Source organism: Ciona robusta, chromosome 7, assembly GCF_009617815.1.
Source record: "Ciona robusta chromosome 7, ASM961781v2".
NCBI lineage: Eukaryota > Metazoa > Chordata > Ascidiacea > Phlebobranchia > Cionidae > Ciona > Ciona robusta.
The window spans coordinates 4,786,414-4,808,557 of record NC_143241.1 but is presented as its reverse complement, the minus strand read 5'-3'; the positions used below and the strand labels follow the sequence as shown (position 1 = coordinate 4,808,557).

Here is a 22,144-nt window from a genome sequence, read left to right as displayed (position 1 = left end):
ATTCAATACGTTGAGTCGTATGCTGGACAAAAAAGATTGCGTAAGGCGAGGCAATGAAAACAAAAGCGGTGTAACAATACGGTTTGAGACAGAACAAAACCGAGCTTTTCTCTTGAGAACGTGTGACGCCGACAACTCATGATTGATGATTCCTTTTTACGTTATTATACAAACCACGTGAAAGCAAAACGTCTTTATGAACAGCTGATCATGTGATATGTAGGCGTAAATGGAGAATGGCCTACGGCGAAACGCGTGGGTACCACAAAGCGGAAAAATACCTGCAAGTTTCACCTCACCACTGTAAAATATACCACGCATTCCACCAGAATTGCGAAACAGCGGCGTGTAATCAAGCGTGGAATTTAGATGCATAGCGGTTTAACGTAGTGTAATTTTTTTGCGTTGTTAAACTTTTGGTGCATTTATTAGTGTGTGCATATCGTTCGATTTGTTAATGTTATAAAAAACACACTACGCATAGTCTGGTGGAATAAGGTAGGTCATGTTTTCATTCTCTTTTCTTTTCATAGTTAGGCTAGTATGAATGAATAAATGAATGAATGTAACTTACTTTATCCTCGCATGGCCGGAAAACGACAGTGGTTATAACACCGGTCTTTAAACACCTCGCGCCAGCTTACCAGTTAAGTATATGTTACTTTGTAGGTGATTATTTTTTGTGGATTTTTTAATTTCTTTTAATATGGCTGATAATTTGACGACATCTGACATTTATCTCTTATATACACAACACACACTGTGGCTGAGTAGTATACCACAATCTTATGAATTATACGAAGTACGCGACTTTGTTGGTACCTCATGAAACCAACCGCCCTTTTAAATATTTAAACAATGAAAACTTGCTGTTTTATTTCCAGTTTTAACTAATCCATTTGAAGTTTTAATCTGCAAAAAATTAAACGCCCTTTGTTCCAGAAAAATAAGTTTATTTCAGGATAAACAGTGCAACCAATGATAACCAAAATCTCATTTAAAAGTAAGGCATAGAGGCTACAAACTATATACCTGAAAACTATTCTCTGTACACCATGGGTATAGAAATAGTATGAGTATTATATTCAACAGCAAGGCTTGATAAACAGCAAAGCGAAAAAATGTACTTATTGTATACAGTATATTGTTTTATCTTAATTCCTGTTGCTAGGTGTTCATGTTTTGTATTACATCTTCATTAGGAGACAGATAAAGCAAATAAGAGCTGCAAGAGATGATAGACGAAGCTGTGCAGCTCCTGCAGTGGTTTGAACCACTCTGGGCATGGCAGTCGTTGGTTCAATTGCAACTTCAGCTTTAAAAATAAATAATTTGATAAAAAAAGTAAAAAAAAATAAAGAAAAAAAGGTTATATTTTATTTGTTTATTTAACAACTTAAGCTTTATTTATCTCCTCGAATACAATAGTGAATACCAAATTGAATAAAACCACAAAGAAAGAAAATTAGCTGCAAAATGACAGTCGGTAAAAATGATAAGGGTAAAAAGTACAGTGCTTTGGGAAAAGTGTCAGATAAAAGCTTGGCAAAAAACTCCATGTTGTTTTAATTAATATTATTTTTATCGCTAACGAAGAGGTAAATAATGTTATATTTTGTAGTCACACTCACATACAAAGTAAAAACAGACCATCAAAAGAGCAAAAACTTACAAACACATTTTTTTACAAAACCAAGTTTAAGTTAAATCAGGATATGGGAAATTGCGACACAAATATTATTCGAACATCTTGTTACAATTTAACTTAATTTTTTTATATAGTTTTTTAGTTACAAATACTGGTTAAGATAAGTTACCAAATAAAACAGTTCTAAATATATGAAAAATAGCACAGTAACACACAGGTAAAAAAATATAATTTTTGTTACAAAAATGGACTATTTTAACCAATTTTTGAGGGTTTAGGTGATTACCTATTGGTGTATATATATACAAACATGCACTGCACACCAAAGCAATAAATTTTGAACTTAACTATTACGTATTCATATAAATTAAACAGTATATACCTATTGCTTATGCTCGCTGTAAAACCAGTTTTTAACAGCCTGTTAGTGACACATGCATGGTAAGCACCGACAGCGAGCTTGAACTATAAAGTATGCAAATGCAATATATTTAGTCAGTTAGTGTAATACTTCTATATTATATTTATTTATAAATTCAGGCTCGATTTCCAAGACCTACTTCTGGATCTATAAGTTAATTCAGATAATAAAGCAATTTATTGCAATATGGGTTTTGTGTTACAACTACTAGAATAGCATTTTGGTAAACTCAATTTATATCAAAATCCAACCGTGCATATAATACATTTTAACAAAACCCTTTACTGTAATGGTTTTACTGTAAGTCATAGGCACCTAACATGGGTATGCAGGGAATGCAAAAGTCTTGGTATAAATAGACATAGAATAAGTAATTTGGTAATATTAATTTGGAGCATAAATCACACAGGTAATAAAATGGGGTATGGTCTATATATATAGCACACTAGTATTAAAAAAAACTGATTTTTCAAAATACAGACACCTTTGCAAGCAGTATTGTTAGATCATGTTAGAACACCATGCACCTGCACATCACTTTTGCAGAACTTTTGTATTCTTGCATTATTTCACCCATTGCACCATTTTTCTGGTTATCAAACATGGGGTGCAAACTTACATTGAGTTGTTGTTGGTTCAGTTGCTAACATAGTGGTTGTAGGTTCAGTGGGGAAGTCTGAATGGTAATGGTGCATGCTCAAATGTGAGTAATGATATCAATTATTGAGAAGCATGTTAAAAAGGGTTTGAAATTTTTCGTATAAGAATAAATATCCCTATACTGTATGGGTGAAGTCATATGATGGGGCCAGGCCTGTCAGAGGACCTGGGATTTAGGCTGAAACGGCCTATAAGCCCATAAAGAAATAATACTTGATTTAATTTCAAATTCTTAGCAGAAATTTCAAAGATTTACTTTGTAAAAATATAAAGCAAGACTTTCATTTAAAATAAAATTGTATATGCAGCTTATGCAAGTGTGTTGTTTAAATGGGTATGAATGAATATAAAATGGGTAAAACCACACACAGCAAATAGAACTCAAACCGTGAGGTTAAAAGCAATGATTTAATTGGCAAATTTTAAGCATAATGTATAAAACAAGCTATGGTGGAACTATATAATTCTTTATATAAAGCTGCAACAAAAAACAATGAAATATATTTAAACACATTGGAATTATGTTACAAAACCATATGTTAAAAATAATATAAAAAAAAACTAACAAAAGTAAAACCTGGAGTTTTTATACATATATATATATATGTTTTAAAATCTGGAAACAATCTATAAACTATAATTTTAAATTATAAAATGTAATAACATGTTTATTGTTTACTACTTACCGCATTCACCACTTTTGTCAAGGTAGATATCATCTAAAAGTGAATATCCTGAACCAGAGTATTCGAACGACCATTTAGACTTGACATCCACAGGTTGAATGGTAACGAAGACTTCCTTCCATTCCATTGGAAAGATTGAGCTTCCCCACAACTCACTTTGTGTCGAACTTAAAGTAGAAAAAAATATTTTTAACCTAAATAAGAACTTAAAAAAAACCTAAAAGTGAATACAAAATTTAAATAAAGCAATTACATGGCAAATATAGGCGAAATGATGCACTGTATTTGCTAAAACAACATTGACACAACATATATGCCTGAATGGCAGAAAATAATGTTTGCAGGGATATTTCAGACGTTTTGAAATAAAAAAAAGATTTTAAGTTTATTAGAATGTAGTTGAAAGACAGGTTAAACCCAGATTGCAAAGAATCCAATCGATTTGCTATTATATTTAAATTTCCCCCCTTTCTCGTATGACTATTCATCCATGGTTATATGGGTTACAAACAATATTTGCAATAATACAATTACTTTGTATTCGAATAGCTTTTTTTTTTTAACTAAACCAAAAAATGGAAAAAAGTATTCCTATGAAAGTAGCATACAGTTCAACCATTACAGAAATACTTACTTTAATACCATCGCTTTAAGCATTAACTTAATGCTCTCCCCTCCAACCATATTGTTTGATTGTCGATATTTAAACGATAAACAAGCGCTCTCATTGGTTGGACCGTATGCTTGTGATGTCATAATAGCATTACTGAAAGCAGCAATACCAATCACAAAGCTTTGTTCTGAAAATTTGAACAAAATTGTCAGAACTTAAACTTATTATATATACAACTTTAACAGTATAAGACAAGCCTTTTGAACTTTATTCTGTTAGAATATATTTCTTGCCTAAAATGACACTACTAGTATCTTATTTAAATAGAATATTAATTCACGGATTCATTTTAATTAATTGAATACCAATAATGTACTTTCAATTTTGAACTGCTTTTTTGGTAAATAATAAACATAAGCTTTATTGTAGCATGGTGTGTCTGTCATAGGATGAGACTTCATGTATGTAAAACTATTAACAATGATATTAGCGCTACAAAAGATAAATTTCTGTATAACAAAGAAAAAATGGCATTTTTTATTTTTCATAAACAAAACAGTGAGTTTTCATGGTCGCACTTCTTACAGAAAAAGGGCCTAATATTTTCTATTTATTTTGTTTATGATGTAATAATGTTACCTGTTCCATTAACAATAGCACTTTGTCTTGTCCAACCTTGATTGACATATCCACATGTAGGTAAAGTGGGATCGTCAAAGTTGCAATCATAAACAACTGGAAAAAAATGTGTATCAGAATTCAGAAAAAATGCTCGGAATTCAAAAATCAAGCATTTTTCAATCGTTTTTAATAACAAAGATTGTTTAATTGATAAAAAACAAATAAACGGCAAAATAAAAAAGTCAGTATGACAATGGTAAACATAACTTAAGCAAATATTTTTGTCATAGTATTTAAGAAATATATGATTCTCTTAGTTTAGTAATTTAACCTAAAGTCTCCATATTCAAATTGATGATGTTAGCCGTAAGCAAAAGATAGGACTGGGTTAAGGTCAAATTTGAGTGAAACCAGTTTGGCAAGTTAAGTAAACTACTTAAGGCAATATGTGATAGAGTTGACTTTATGATAAGTTGAACTGGTGGATAGTCATTTACAAGTGCAGTTTATATCATAATTGCAATGATATATAAATTTAAATGAAATTTTTCAATGGTAATCATATGTGTTATTTCTGCTACTGAACATCATGTAATATAAACCATTTTGGCTCCTCAAGTGTTAAGAGTTACAGGCAGATGTGACTTGGTTAACACAATAAACATGTTATATTAAATTTTGCATTTTTCATCACATAATGTCCATGCAATATGATTTTAAGTGAATTTTTAAATGGCAATATCATAAATAGTCTTAGAAAAGAGTTAATTGCAAACCATATCAATTAAAGTAACTTTTGAGGCTCATTGATGGTGTATTAAACATTAGGACAAGAGAAAAGTATAGACATGGAAGTGCCTTGCGAATGACATCACACTTATATTATTTATTTGGTATTTATATATATTTTAAACTGTTTGAATAAAAAATAACCAAGTATTACTATATCTGGATAGCAAGGTATGAAAAATATATATTGCAATAATACCTTCACAAACTGGTGTATCTCCCCAAGTACCATTTGCCAGGCAGGTCCTTGTAACAGGTTCTTCCTCTACAAGTTCGAAACCAAAGTCGCAGGAATAAGTGACTTCATCAAGGTAGATGAATTCTTCTCCATTTTCTACACTGCCATTGACAGGGGGCATGGGAGGTGAACACGCCACAGCTGCAAGGAGACTATTTATAACAATGATTCAAACACAGCCTGCATTGAGAGGTAATGAAATACAAACCTATATATATTGGAATTTGAACTGTACGAGATATACAGTCAGTAATGTGAAATATAAAAGACCTGCAAATTATGTTGAGATCATGTAGTTGGTTAGGATTATGTTGGGAAAACAATATAGTAGTAGTAAAATACAAACTCTGAAGGGGTACATAAACCTATCAATCAATACAATATATTTGAACTGAGATATACAGTAGGTATATGTACTGTGTAATATAAAGGCATGTCAATTATATGAAATGATTTAGTAAAATAATAGGCTTATGTTGGACAAGCAATGTTGCGGTAGTAAAATTTAACTATTTGAACTTTGCTATGGTCCTGCCTATATAATCATTATTAGAGTAAAATACAATGTACAACATAAAGCGTTATGCTGTAAAGACAAGTATATTGTTGATTACATGTTATACTAACGTTACAGATTAAATTTTAAAAAAGTCCCTAAATGTTTAAACTTTTTATATACCATACCAAAATATATACAATTTTATAGACAATTACCAAATACTATTTATTCAATACAATGTGTGTCGTGTTTTAATCATTTAAAGTTGTTTTGCAAGTTGGAGCAATCAAGTACACTGTTTATCATTAGAGTTGTTGTGATTGCTTTGAAACATTGGTAATCAATAACCACAGGTGCCGTGGGCAAGTAAACAGAAATTAATCAACAGAGTAGCTGTAGCTACAAGCATGGCGTACAGTCTACACAATGACATTGCGGTTTTACATTTTCCTTTTGTGGTTATAGGTGGAAACCACAGAAATAAAAAAGAATAGAACGCGCATCTCTAATGTGGGTAAAGGAGAGAGCATGATACACTCTCTCTGTTTCACGACTCGTTCCCGTTTACTATAGTAGTCAATGGAAGCCATTGTTTTATGTAGTTTTTCTTCGTTTTTTGACTTAATTTAAGTTTATGGAGAAAAATAACTATTTCCAAATATATATATATTTCTAACAAACCGTTTGTCTGAACGTTTTTAATTAAATTTATAAAATAATTAATTTTCCTAAACAAGCGCTAAAGTGTAAGCGTTAACCTACCAAATACTAAACTGGCCTAATAAACTGGAATAGTTAGTGTAGTTTTTAAAATAAACACCTAAAACCTCCTAAAATTACTGTGCGCCTATCTTTTACAATGGAGACCCAGCGAAATGGGGACGGAGTTGGCGGTCACGTGAATAGAAAAAAGAATATATCATGGTTTTGGGCAGTTGCGCGTTCTACTCTTTTTTATTTCTGTGGTGGAGTGGAAATATAAATCAATTTTGTGCGAGATTGAATTTTTTGGTTTCTTGTTATTGAGAATTTTATTATTATAAATTTTCACTTTAAATTTTACTTTTTTAAAGTTTAGAACAGTTTTTGAAAATTATTTACAAGGTACTATAAATTTTCACCTAAAAATCATTTTTTCCTTCTTAAAGTTCACAAAAAAAATGAAATAAAACTAACGAAATTAGAGAGAGGATAAAACTTACGATTACAAACAGGGGCTTTTGAATCCCACATAACACCTGTTGAGTTCCATACACAGTTTGCACCTTCACTACCTTGCATTGTAAAACCTGTGAGAAAGTTTCAATTTTTATAACTTTATGCTAATATATGCTCTTGCTGACAGGCATGTTATAATTTTGAACAGATCTTCTAGCTATTTTTTAACTGTAACTTAAAGAAATAAAAAAATCATTGGGGTATACCACTAAATGTACAAGAACACATCTACATATACCCATAACGGGATACCCTCATGATGTCGCACTGTATGTTAAACAAAACCTTGCAATTTAAAAACAAAAAATTGCCAAAAGATCTCTTTCAGAATTCTTGTACACTCGTGTAGCAAACAATTATACTAAATTGAATGAAAATCAGAATTACCGGTGTCGCAAGAAAATTGTATACTATCATTGAACAAGTAAGATGCTCCTGATACTGAACCATTAACTGGAACAACTGGGACATCACATGACATCTTCAAGCATAGGAATCCAGGTTCTGTCCAGTTAAAATGCACAGAGCATTGTCTAGAACCCGCACCGTGTATGTAATGTCCGATGCTGCATTGGTAAGTTACAATGGAACCAACAGCGAATCCTGAACCCACGGCATCAGTTGTTGCTTCTGTTCCTTCTAATGTAACTGGCAAAGGTTGTGTGCAACCACCTGAAAAAAGATATTTCTCTCTTATTTCTAATCTATGTGGGTAAGGTTCTACAGCATGACACATCATGAGGCCTGAAATTTAGTTAAGACATTGCAGGGTACCCTGGCACTTAGGGGGCTACAAACAATCAGTAATTACTAAGTGTCTTTCCCATAGACCCATAAACCTTACAGTATCACAACATTTTTAGCATGAGAGTGGCAACCATAGATAAGTCACTCACAGAACACATACATGTCTATAAGCTGAACTAACTTACGCTCGCATAATGGAAGATTTGGAGGGTGAAACTGGACACCAAATGAGTTGGAAGTACATGAAATATTTGCTGTGCCATTCAAAACATAACCTGAAGCAAAAACATTACGAGGGTCATAAAATGTCAACAGTAAACTGGCAATAAAGTTAAACCATTGCTTGGCACTAACGATTTTAAAGGAAATGAAATTTTAAAATTTAATTTGTTTAGAAAGTTATTTTTTTAATTTGTTAGACATATGAGAAACAAATAAATCTATTTGTTTTATGGACAATAGGAAATGGTTAAAGATTTGAATTACAACATGTGTTAGAATAGAATTAATGCTGCCATTGCTGCTATCAATATTTAAAGTAACAATATAATGGTGACACTGATATTGGATGGTGATTGCTTTTCTACTGTTGTTGCAACCAGGCATAATATAATACATAGACAAATAGTTTACATTTTAACAGGTTTTTTAATATCAGTGTCCCCATTATACTATTGACTATTGTTATTTATATTGACAGCAGCATTAATTCTATTGGAACAGTGTTTTATTTTTATAGTTACCTGGATCACAGCTAAAGTATGCAGTTTGGTTAAACAGAAGGTTTGAGCCACCAGTGTCACTTGATTGTTGAGTGTGGCCGTGTTCTGGCACTTCTGGAGGACCACAGTTGCCTTGCACGCACCTAAGGTTAGGGGTGGTCCATTGGAAGTTGGAACCACATACTGCTATGTTGGATGGACCAGTTGGACTGAAACCTTTGAAATGTATTTGTAAATACTAAAACTGTGTGGGTGAATTTGTCGGATTTCTGAGTTTAACAAAGTGGTTTAAAGTTTTCAAGAAAAAGTAATATTTTTTTCTACTAAATAATTAATATCAGAGCACACCAAGAGGCATGCTATTAAGGCTAAAGTTCGCCCATTACTAAATAACTGTTGTAGAACACTTATTTGGTGGAATAGCTATATTGTTTAATGTAGAATGGGCAAGTCGTGAGTTAGGCCAAAGTTGGCACATTAATTTCGGAGAATATACTCAATGTTTAATTTGTATAACAATATAAATGATGCAACACATGCTATATACCAGCGGGGCAAGTGTATTTGACCACATCATTAACCAAATATCCGACTGCATCTCCAATAGGGATTCCTCCATTTTCCAAAGGAACAGGCTGTCCACAACCACCTAAGCAACAAAAATATTTAAAATACCTAAAAAAAGAGTGAAAAATAATCCTGTAAAAAATAAATGTTTAAAAATTAAAATTAATGTTTAATTAATGTAAAAAAAAATTAAAACTATATGCCTACATCTCTAAAGCATAATTTTTGTACAGGAAAACTGTTTAAAATTGATGTAAATAAAGTTACTAATTTGTAAACTTTTCACAATAGGTGTTGCCTGCAATAAAAAGAAACATGACTTACGAACACAAGTGGGCATTGCTCCACTCCACACTGAATCTGATCGACATTTACGAACGGCATCACCGCTTGCCATCACATACCCAGGAAAGCATTCGTACCTTAGCAGTACGGGGTAATAATAGGGGTGTTTAGGGTGACATGAAAAGTCTTAACAAATTAATTATTTATTTCTGATTTTGTATTATTTGATTTATATCATGTGGTAACTTGATTTTAGCTGGTAAGAATAAAAAACCTATGACTTAACGATAGCTGTTTCTCTGCTACGCGAGGATAAATGTGTTACATTTATGTCACCTTAACTAAGTTGATAGCTTTAATCAATTTAGCACAAAATTAAATAGTAAAAAAATTATACAGAAATATATATATAATGAATTTTAAATAAATGCAGAGCCATAACTTACAGAACAGTGCTGTTATAGTTGATTGTTGAATAGCTGGTTGTTCCATTAGCCAGTTGTCCGGGTATTTGACAAATAGAATCTGAAATATTAGAATTAAAACATATAAATAAATAACAGTCTCTAACCAGACATATTCAGTAACTGTGATAAATGCTGTGAATCTGATTCTAATCTAGTGCTAATTAAGTCAGACGATTTTTGTAATGAAATACCAGCCAGAATAAGGTGCTACAAAATACATAATTTTGAAAAAGTGACATCATTAGTTTCCTATTCACAGATTCTACAATCTACATGAATTCTAAATAAATTCTTAATGAAAAGAATATAATGCATGAAACACAATTTCTTGGATTTGGTTTTTGTTTGTTACCCTTAAACATTCAACAAGGAGTACATTTAAAGTGGGTATGCATTAAATAGATAGGATGTTTGTGGCTAGACTACCATGCCTTCAGGCTATATAATGGCGGGATAAGAATGTCAAATAACTGCTTTGTACTTTACTTAGTGAAAATAACAAACGTCATGTGACTGTAGCGTAATGGAAAAGTTTAGGACATGCTACTAAAAATTTGAAGATTTCGGACATTAATTTTTTTCAAATAAGTGCTTCTTTGTGTTTTACTTGGCGAAAACAACAAACGCCATTTGACTGTGGTGTAATAGAAAAATTTAGAAAATACTCCAGAAAATTTGGAAGTTTCGAAAATAAAATAAAAAAATGGCCATCAAAAGGAAATCAACCATAAAAATACATAAGTGGTCTTTTAAAGGGACACAAGATGTGTGGAAAGGAACACCTGCGTTAGAACGATTGTTGCCTACCACATGAGAATAAGTTCTATTCATTTAACTAACCTGGGTTGATGCATGAGAAACCACATAGACCGTCACAAATACAGCTTTCTAAGTGAACAGAGCAATCGCTGTCAGTTTCACAAGCACTCATGCAGGTACGCCCAAGTTCAACTCCAAGTGCATTTCTTGGACTGCAGATTACTGAAAAAATATTCTGTTACCTTTGTTATTGTACATAATGTCAAATAGTGGTAACTGCATTTAATTTTTTTTTATTCCATTACTGAAAAAGATTACATACAAATATTCTGTTACTTTTCATACTTGGCATAACATCAAACAGTAGAAAACTGCTCTTAATGCTTATTTTTAGATGATTATACCATTACAGTACAATACACTTCCTCTTAATTAACACTCTTCAAACATGGATACAGTAACAGAAAAGTTATTAAAATATGGAGTCTACAATTCATAGGGGACTAGCAACTAATATACGGCCCGCATAGATCAATTAACATAAATAATTATAATAAATATGACAATTACACAACCATTATAGCAATTTGCTGCTATGCTACCAGACAACATATTTTCGGAGAAATTATCTCAAAGCAAAAAAATTAACACAGTTCTGATTAAAGACTATTTGTCTGCCAAAAAATTGTTAAATCTACATTAAATTTACATCTGATACCTATAGCAGTAAAAATATCAATGTTTAAAAAAAAATTTTTTTTAATTTAAATAGATTCTACTTCAGCATAGTACAGCATAAACCTGGAATTTAGGTCACAGTTGGCACAAATTACTTACATTTACAAACAGGTGGTGGTGTTTGCCATTGCATGTTTCCATTCCTTTCAATACATTGAATATTCACAGGACGTCTGCCACTACCATCTGTGTAATAACCTGTAGATAAATAGTAAATGTATATTATTGTCACTTTAACCCTAAAGTTACTCATACATTTAGGGTCAATTTTATAAATATGAATTTTTTTAATAATAAAATTATCCAAACGGCTTCAAAAATAAAGCAAACATTAAAATTTAACTAAAAAGCCAGTAACATGCAAAACAGAACTTAAAGTCGATGACAAATGCCTTTAACCTCTGCTCATAACATGTGTTATATGACAAAGTATTGGGGCATAGTACTATAATAGTATAGAATTTAACTTTTCTGCCACAAATTTATGGGAATTGGACAAAATGTAGATGGAGCTTCAAAGTTATATCAACATTTCTCATTTAGAAAACAGGAAAATTACTGATTTGTTTTATCAATTTCAATGATACCAAAACAGAGAACAACCCAATTTGGTCATAAATTTCATTGTCAACAAATAATAGAAAAAAAACTTACCAGGATCACATGTATAAGTCACCCAGCTTTCATATCTAAAGCTATCCCCTGTTATAATCCCATGGTCTATCATAGGAGGGGCAGGACATGATTTGATGTGGCATTGGAAAAGAACTTCGGTCCATGTAAAATCTGTTTGGCATGACCTTGACCTACGTTGACCTCTCATGTCATAACCTGCAAAGTTTAAGTAAATCACATCAGCAAAGCTTTGTAGATACGCGTCATGTTTTTGAACTTACAATAAAATCTGGGGTGACACTACTAAAACACACTATCGAGTTACACTTTAAAGTAGCAAATGCTATATTTTAGCTTGCTTGTTTGTATAGACATCATACATCGGGGGGAAAGCTATTTTAAACCTAAAATCTTGTTCATAATCATACATTTACAACCATGTTTCAATAGTTGGAGTATTATGTCACCCTGGCTCAGATGCTCCTAAAGTTATACCTATTCCTCTGTATACATAGAAAGAACTATCAACATGACAATGCTAACTAGGTGATGACAGATTGAAACAGCCATGCAGTCAACTTAAATAGGCCAATTAGCCAATGACATGCAACTGTCTGTGTTACTGAATTGCAGAAGGTAATTTGAGCATTTCTTTTTGCATGTACAATTACCCAGATTTTCGAATCATAATTGTTTTCAAAAAAAATAGTCTAGTAGTCACTAAAACCTATAAAGGTGTAGCATATAGGTAACTTTTAGACCATGAAGCTTAAAAAGGTTAAATATGCCTTCACCTATTTAAATTTCTATACAGGGTTTCACCTATTTAAATTTCTATGCAGACGCATACAAAAAATCTTCAATAAAAGCAATATGAATTTCTTACCTTCATTACACTTGTAATAAGCGGTCATGCTTTTCCTGACTCCATTGAAAGAGCTTGTAGCATTAAGTGTCACATCTTCAATGTCTCTGTAGAAATCAATGGAAGCAAACTGCACAGGATCAGGTCTTGGGCAACCCTCTGTGGAAAAATAATGTGTACATTAGTACATCTAACATGTTTTACCAATAACTATATACTCTATGTTAAAAAGCCGTGGCCAGAAACTAGAGATATCGGCCAGAATTTGCCCATTTCCCTAATCAGTATGATTCTAAGGACTTTTGTGTTAGCAATTTTTTTAAAGATTTTATTCTATATAAATAAGGTTCTATTCTGAGGCGTTCCAGAAAGTGTTTAATATGCCATTTCCTAAACCAGTTCAATATAAGTCAGAGCTGGCCCATTACTCAAAAATAGGTGTTTTTTCCTCAGATATAAAATAGTCATAATCACACATCTGGTAACCAGATGTTCATATTATAAAAAGGAGAAAAATACAGCACCCACGTATCAATGTTAAAAGTAATAATAAGGTGTCAACATTCAGTGTTTACTGCTTCACACCATGGATCAGAAACTGTTGGAAGCATTAACACTTATGAAGAAAGAATAACTAAAATAAGTTATTAAAAAATAACAACGGAACATATTTTCCTTATATGCGTTCTAACATTATCATGAAAAGTGACAGACTTTGACAAATGATAAAATCTGTATAGTAGCACTCTTAAGTGTTGGGGCAATGGGGAAATCAGGCATAAATCCAAAGCACCCTTGTGTGTATCGCCGTAGGACCTCATCCATATAGAATAGAATTTCTTTACCACTCAAAGGTGTTATTTTAGACATGAACACCCTGAATCGCTTATCAACTGTGCTCATCGATTCCATGTGATAAAAAATTGATTTTACTTACGTAGACATGTGAGGTGAATGCCAACCCATGAGTTATTGATACAATGCAATGTGTTTGTACCATTGATCACATAATACCCTCGAATGCACTCATACCTGAGAAAAATCAACATTTTATTAATGTACTTCATTTACACAAAAATGAACATTTACACAAAAATGATTAAATTTTTACAACATAAGGTGAATATGAATAATATAAATACAAAACTGTTGCCACGATAAAGTATATGTCACTTTAAACAAACTATACACAGTTTATTGTTTTACTCATACAAAATAGGTGGTGTTTGTTTTTATTCGAGACAATTTGGCCAAGCTTATGTTTCCACAGAATATAAAGTATTATTAAAGTGAATTTTATTTTTTAAATTAAAAGGTAATCTAAAAGCATGATATATTACACAAAGAAGCACATTTAAAATCGACTTGGACAGGGTAATGTTTTATCACACCTCAGAAGAATATCAAATAACTTTAAGTAAAACGTCACAAATTTCAAATTAAAATAGTTAAAGCAAGATATCTTGGTGCAAATAATACAACCAGTCACAATCAAAAAATTGTTTTTTAACCTGACATGAGGGCCTGCATGCGTTGCTATCTGAGCATTTTCAATGGTTGGAGCATTGCCACAACCTGGAAAACAGAACTAACTATAAATACTCATTATATTGTAAAATGTTATTTTTTTGATGCAGAATGTTAACTTTTTAATAATTTAAATAGTTTTGTGTGGCTTTCTTTATTTTTCATTTCTTAAACTTCATTAAAGTAATCAAAGAGACAAATTAAAATTAATATTTTGTTATTCTAATACAATTGGCAGTTTTTACAATTTTCAATTTTACGAGTAAATATGCCTATACAATTAATTGAAAACTATTATCATATTACATTTGAAGAACTTTGAAATTAATAAATGAAAATGTGGAAGTAAAAAATGCAACACAGGATATTTAAATCAAGGAAAGGTTTACTAAAAAATAATTACTGATCAGAGATTAGCGGGGACGCAGTACGTGATTATAATTTAAAATATTGATTTACAACCTAACGAATTAAAGGTAATGAAACTTTTAATCAATAGTTTACTTATTTACCTTGCCCATTCACTGTAAAGTATGTGAGTATGATCACATTAAAAATAAACTGCATTAAAAGCGAAGTCATCTTGATAGACCCTACTACTTTTATTTAATGCAACTTTTATTAATCGTAAACTGTTTAATTTGCTACAACTATTTTCAATAATACCGACTAAAAGTTGCGAAATATATTTAATCTGTTTAACTTGCAACAACTGTAGTATTTCAAGAGCATATTCCAACTGAATCAAATTCAGAAAAGCATTTTATTTAATTTGTTTAGTCTACTACTATTTCTAATTGTATAGTTTAACTACACAGCAACAGATAGTACTCCAAGAACGTATATCAACTGAATGAGTTTCATGAAATATATTCGTACTTTATATAGACCTTTCGCACCAAGGACTGCAGGCCAAATGCTTCAGCGCCTTACTGCAGACACATTTAATTAGATCAGCCGGCGACTTAGTTAGATGCTTACCGTCATCGCCTGCACATGGCCTCGTACATCTTACTTATTATATCCCCTTGAGGCAATGGTGGAGATTCTGTAAATAATCTTATCAAGGCCCATCGCTCATGGGCCTGACATTTATTAAGCCTTCTCTTCTGTGAAGAGAGGTTAGTTAAATGTTAAGGATTGAAATAAGAGTTTGAATGTCATGTTTGTGGTTCAAATATTATAAATTATGGGTGGCATACTTACCTATGCGTAACTGAGAAGTATATGACAATACAAGGACATTAACAAGTTATATTTCATGTGTGAATCAAAATCCCTATACATATATAATATATCAGCAAAACAAATGGCGCAACATTATGATTATACACCCACCATATGTACGTATTACAGCTTATTTCATATGTCTCAGAACAACACTGAACACTAAGCTGCGCTGACATATTATGACATGTTTTCATAACAATATTTTAACTCAGCTGTTCCAACTTCTAACAATAATTTCATTTATTCTATATCTTCAAATTTGCCTTATATTTTCACCTTGGAAATTCACGGTGGCTATCTGCAAATGCCATGACTTTGCCACTGGACAGTAAGACTTATCACCCACCTAATGTAAACTGCAAAGGTTAGTGGCATTTGCCACGCACTACAAATGCTCTCAATACATTAAGGTGCCTCTTAATTTCAAGTATTTCAATCTATCTTAACATTCTGTTGACCAAGTAACTCCAAATTATTATAAGTCCACATTTTATTCATTCCAATTATTACCAGATTAACATTCATATACACCACAACCACAATAAAGATTGTTAGTAATACACAAAATAGCATTTGCTTTTTAAAATGGAGTTACTTTGTACCTTAAGTGAAAACAAAATAATTTGATTGTAATGGAGAAACATTCTAATATTTAAAATTTCATGAAAATTTATTTACGCATTGTTACAGATTACTTACCACACACAGTTATACTCTGAAAAAGTGAAAATATTTAACTTATATTAAACTTTTTAAAGAAACTATCTGCTACTATTACTATCACTATACAAACTGCTTTATGTAAAAAGTGTTAACAGTAAATATTATTGTAATAAATCAACTACTTCTATATTTAAATAATTATGTATTTTTAAATCTATCAGAATACAAGCAGCCACACCACGCGCTGAGATAATGCAAGTTTATGCAACAGTATCTCTAAATACCAAACCAAACATACAAATGCAGTACATACAGAAAAACTTTACTGATGTTTTCAAGTGTTGAAGTCAGTTAGGTGAATCCATAATTTCAGAATAATTCGAATTAATCAAACAGTTTGTGTAACTTTTTTGTTATCATTTCGTCTTAACTCTTAAGTAAACAGTTCTTTTTTGTGTTTTTAAAAACCTATGTACAAAATACAGTCACAAGGGCCAAACAGTTTCTGCATCACACACAACATATGCAAGTTAGAAGGGGGTATCCAGGAATTTAAGGGAGGTTTAATTAGGAAACATATTTTCAAATGGCACGTAAATAAGAGATGGACAGTGCAATAAAGCTCATTTATTTTATGCCATATTTTTCCTGAAAAGTTGTCTAGACCTGCTTAACCCTTGAACACGCCCCTGTTAGGTATTTATATACAGCATGAGTTAGTCAAGATCATAGCCGAGATATCGGAAGCCTTGTAAGTCGCTGGATTGTTTCAAAACTTTCATTGATGGATCATCTGGGTGGATGTGTTCGAAACCCATGAATCGGAACGCTTTGACCATATTTGGAAGATCTTGTGAGTTGGCATCAATACACACAACAACCTGTGAGACCTCAAGCTCCTCTTCAGCGTAATCCAGCAAAGCGACAAAGCTATCACGATTTACATTTATGGGGACATGGACGTACAACCGTTCGCCGATAGCGACAGTATCCCAACATACAACTGTTTTCTCGGTAATGTTACGAATGAAAGATTTCAGCTTGATTTCATGTCCTTGGTTGCTTACGCTTTTGAGTAGTTGGTTTGCAAACTTAAGGCTGCTGGAGTTACTGTGTTTATTGTTAAGGACGTCAGGAGCACTGCCGAGGCTCGGCCGCCTCCGGATCGTTGCCTTGTGATCCAGCCAAGAAAGAGGAGAGGATGGTAAAGTAGCCTGCTTTTTCCTCTTTTTCTTCATATCGGTAATTACTATTATTCTCAGTATGCATATCAATAAATAAACAATTTATCTTTGCTTGTGTGTTGTATGGCGTTGTTTAACTTCAGTTCTGAGAGAAAATTTAATTACAAACTTTGGTACATTTTACATAGACAGCACACAGTTAAAAGGTAAACTCTATTTATGGCTATACAAACCGATATTGTCACAAATGGACCTGTCTATATTAAACATACATTTATTTATAACTCAGTTACTCATAAACCGAAAATTTGTTCTGTACGCAAATACCTTATACATTAATTTTGTAATGTAAACTAAGTAGGCATGACAGTATAGTTTAAAAAACGCACATTATAACAAACAAACTAACACCTTTGAATTGATACGTTCGTATAAGTCATACAGCAACGTTCGTGTTTATTAATTTGTAAACTAACTTTCCAGCTACTTATACTATTGCGTATTCTAGCTGGAAACAACTTGCCAACACACGTTCCACAAAATGACAGTGAAAACAACACGACAGTTGACTATCACTATCCGGAAATTGACCGTACGTGACGTTTTGTTGCTTCTGCATGCAATTGCACAATTAACGTCACGTGACCGATCAGCTGACACGAAGATGCGTAATAAATTTTCCTTGTCTATACTGTCACCTTGCGGTAACATATTTTAAGCAAAGATACCGTAGTTGGCATGCTTCTTAATAAATACACATTTTACCCGTTTATTAAACCCGAAAGTAATTTATACAATACTTGAACCAGTGGCGCATTTACATCGCTTGTAAATAGTGAACGACATAGGACCTGAGGTTTAGGCCTAACTTGGTCTATTACCCCACATTTTTTGTCGGGCCCGTATTCTTTGCCTTACCACGACACTGGAAACTGAAAATCACACAAACCAATCTCCGGCGCCGTGGCAGAGTTGAATGAATGAATGTAACTTACTTTATCCTCGCGTGGCCGGAAAACGACAGTCGTTATAACACGGGTGTGCACCTCGCGCCAGCTTACGAGTTACCAAGTACGTTACTTTGTGGGTGATTATTTTTTTGGGATTTTTTTTCATTTTTATATATGGCTGATAATTTGGACAACCCATTAGTGACCACTGGGTTGGAGCAATTGCCGTTAAGTGTCTTGCTCAAGGACACATACGCCCACAATGGTAGCAGCGACGAGCCTTGAACCCATTACCTCTGGGTTAGAGGCAGGCGCGCTAACCACTACGCCACGGCGCCGGACGACGCCACGGTTAGTTAGCAAGCATGGCTGTAACCGTGGGGCAATGGTTCACGGCTCATCGCTGCTAACATATGTGTATGTGCAGGACACTCAGCAGGACACTGATCCGCACAAGTATAGAACTTGATTGTTATCCAAAATGATCCTTAATGTCATCCATCAAAACACGTGGCAGAAACATGGACGATCATTTATTCAACCAATAACGTTCGTGATGAAAACAAACATGATAAACATACTTAGTATTGCGTAAATAGCACTACACTATTTAACATAACAACGAACAGGTGGCACATAAGAAATGAAACAAAAATCACATTACGAGGATTAAAACTGACTTGGCACAAATAAACATAGGAACATGGAAATTTTGAAAAACTTTCTATAAATGTCAGATTTAATCCTCAAGATTTCGTTAATGTTGCATGTCTTGGTTAGAAAGTGGTTTATTGCCATTAAAAATATTTTCATTGTCCTGACATGATTTTGGCGAAGACAGTTGTAATCGAACCTGATCAGCCACTAAAGCAACTGTTGAATTAATGCCGTCTACATTGATTGGACCATGTTGATCCACAGTAAGACCAATTTGAACATTGCTAGGGTTAATAAAGGGTTGAATATTTGTATCCATTGGTTCTGGTACTGTCTCATTTTTATTAAAGAGTTCCACAGAGGAATTAAGAAACCCGTTTACGGAATCCGAAGACGCTGAAGTATTCTCCAACAACTTTTTAAAGCTGGTTGCTTTTTCCGTATCAGTAAATTCATAATCCATTGGGGTAAAGCTATTGGCAGATGGGGAAACAAGTTCTGATTTTATTTGGACAGAACCACCATTTGTTAAATTCTCAGATTTTATTTCCAGTTTATTAACACTAGGTTTGTTACATCCATTTTTCGCAGCAAATTTTTTGTCATCAAATGGCTCTTTTTTAATAGGTTTCAAGCTTGCTTTGTTTTTCTCTTTCGGGGATCGCTTTATAGTTGCTTTGGGTTCTTTTGGCGATGCCAACTTATTCTTTTTGTGGGGATCTGGTGCATTTGTCTTACCACTGTTACAAGTGTCTTCGGGTACATTGAAATGTTTAGCAAGCTGCTTATGTCTTGCTTTCCAAACCATTGCTTGGCGTTCACAAACCTCTGGAAACCGGGAAGAAAAACGAAGGTCTGGTAAAAGTCGCAAACGCCAACCTTTACCAGCTTTCATGACGGCAATTTGGTCAAACATGACTTTAATTTCTTCCCCAGACATTTTCAATACTTGCACGATTTCCTTTCTATTTAGGAACTCAGAGAGATTAAACTTGGATAAAATATAATCCCTTGCTTTACACATTGTTTCTGAAGGTATTCCAGATATTGAACTTACAGTGTCAGGTGGGTATAGTACGTCACTTTTAACAACCCAGCAGCCTTGTACAAGAACAGCAAAGGATTGCAAAGACCGGACAACTGCGTTTGCTTCAGGGGCATCGGGTAGTAATGTTGTTAAGTGAGAAAAGTGAATTATCTTTGAATTTTTCATTAAGGCTTTTAGTTGATCAGCTAATGACATAGATTTTAAGTTACTTAAAGATAAAATGTTTTCAGGGTTGATTGATGCTTCAGCCTCAGATATTGAATAGGTAGGAACAATATTAGCAAGGTACTGGGATGGAGGTAATGTCATCTCAGTGAATGTCGAGAAAGAATCAGGATTAACTTTACAAATCATTCTGTTCCTTTCGCGCTCAGAGTAACTATTACTTTCAGAATGCACGCTTGCTGTCACCCATTTTTCAGCAAACAGTCGCTTCTCATAAGCAGCATATGACCTTTCACGTGCCGTTCTAGCTGCTTCTGTCTCCGCACCTTTAAACCGAACACTCACAGTTTTTGCATCTTCAGCTTCATCTTGTGAAGAGTTGCCAGATTCAGCTGCTTTCATCTTGGCAGCTTGAAGCGCTCTCATTTCCGCACGATCCATATATTTAAAACCAGGTCGCAGCTGTAGCACCTCACTCACAGGAGTGCAGTGTAACTGGCCTTCAGTAACCAGAGCAGCTACATACCTCTTCCCATGGTGAGGAACTGCAACTGAAGTTAATACCTGTGTATCCATCACCGAGCTTTCATAAGTCATCCCTTCACCACCAATACCATCAACATTGAGGGCAATCTGTTCCCCTTTACTCTGATCATAATTAGGACTGCTCACGTCCAACACAACTTCTAATTCAAGCTTTTTATGGACCGGTTTTACACGGGCAGTCTTACGTTGGTCTGCAGCATATTGTCGCTTTGCGCTACACACTGGGTACTGGATGAGGTTTATCATCCCATTTAATCCTTTAGAGAGGAAGACATCAATCTCTTCCACAACCTCATCATCTTCTTCCTCTTCCTTATCCATTATAACTCAAGTAAATATGAGATTGGCGATTCAGCATTTAAAACTAGACCATAAAACTTGATGTCCACCTGGTTACTAAAGAAATGGACAGTATTATACTCTTTAATCGATCCCGCTAATTTAGAATAAAGTTTACAAATGGGATTTGTATGTCAAGTGTCAACCTGTAAGCATACTATACAAGTTAATAGTGTCCCGGTTTTTATTTGTTTTACCTTAGGACGACTTTAAACGCAAATTTCCGTCTCAAAGTTGCATCTGTGTTAACACACCAAAGCTTTGAACACACTGTTGCACAAATGTTGACAGGTATTTGCTGCAATTTGCGTATACACAAACTTTGCAAATATATACAACACGGTCTTGCTATATCATCAATAATAAACCCGCCAAAAAATACAACTGTTGCATTCCATATTACGTACACACATTATCCTATACAACATTTAGTTGAGAGTGACCTAATACTATTAAGAACTCTATGTAATTTCCAACTACCAGCCCGCCACCGCTCTCCTATTTCCAACGTAACCACAACGCAACTTACATCACTTACGTCTCATCTGTTCTAAATCTACGGCGTGAGTGCAAACATAGAAATCCTAAATAAATCCGCATAGCATTTTTTCGTGATTTTTTTAATTAATTAAACTTTCTAGTCACTTAATTAATTTAACTTTCTAGCCACGTCTAAC

At 33.4% G+C, this 22,144-nt stretch overlaps 3 protein-coding genes across 4 annotated transcripts; all 3 read right to left on the bottom strand.

The window, feature by feature from the left end:
* Positions 1 to 932: 932 nt before the first annotated feature.
* Positions 933 to 15,523, bottom strand: LOC149734028 (complement component receptor 1-like protein). Of its 2 annotated transcripts, XM_089880400.1 has the most exons (20): positions 15,198 to 15,521; positions 14,670 to 14,733; positions 14,096 to 14,190; positions 13,180 to 13,317; positions 12,333 to 12,509; positions 11,778 to 11,876; positions 11,022 to 11,162; positions 10,161 to 10,239; positions 9,754 to 9,851; positions 9,410 to 9,511; positions 8,884 to 9,078; positions 8,326 to 8,415; positions 7,781 to 8,065; positions 7,378 to 7,464; positions 5,638 to 5,817; positions 4,668 to 4,763; positions 4,050 to 4,215; positions 3,416 to 3,582; positions 2,689 to 2,745; positions 933 to 1,315 (listed from the first exon to the last, which is right to left on the bottom strand). In XM_089880400.1, the coding sequence occupies exons 1-20, from the start codon at positions 15,265 to 15,267 to the stop codon at positions 1,188 to 1,190; spliced, it is 2,514 nt and encodes an 837-aa protein (XP_089736526.1). In that variant the 5' UTR covers positions 15,268 to 15,521; the 3' UTR covers positions 933 to 1,187. The 2 variants fall into 2 exon arrangements, with proteins under 2 accessions (XP_089736526.1, XP_089736527.1); XM_089880401.1 differs by lacking the exon at positions 2,689 to 2,745 and having other exon boundaries at positions 15,198 to 15,523.
* Positions 15,524 to 16,387: 864 nt separating this feature from the next.
* LOC149734027 (ornithine decarboxylase antizyme-like) lies at positions 16,388 to 18,318 on the bottom strand. The gene is made up of 2 exons (XM_089880438.1): positions 18,174 to 18,318; positions 16,388 to 17,907 (listed from the first exon to the last, which is right to left on the bottom strand). The coding sequence occupies exon 2, from the start codon at positions 17,814 to 17,816 to the stop codon at positions 17,295 to 17,297; it is 522 nt and encodes a 173-aa protein (XP_089736564.1). The 5' UTR covers positions 17,817 to 17,907; positions 18,174 to 18,318; the 3' UTR covers positions 16,388 to 17,294.
* A 569-nt stretch (positions 18,319 to 18,887) lies between these two features.
* LOC149734026 (DNA-directed RNA polymerase III subunit RPC5-like) lies at positions 18,888 to 21,996 on the bottom strand. Its single transcript, XM_089880404.1, has 2 exons — positions 21,665 to 21,996; positions 18,888 to 21,524 (listed from the first exon to the last, which is right to left on the bottom strand). The coding sequence occupies exon 2, from the start codon at positions 21,447 to 21,449 to the stop codon at positions 19,470 to 19,472; it is 1,980 nt and encodes a 659-aa protein (XP_089736530.1). The 5' UTR covers positions 21,450 to 21,524; positions 21,665 to 21,996; the 3' UTR covers positions 18,888 to 19,469.
* Positions 21,997 to 22,144: the final 148 nt, after the last annotated feature.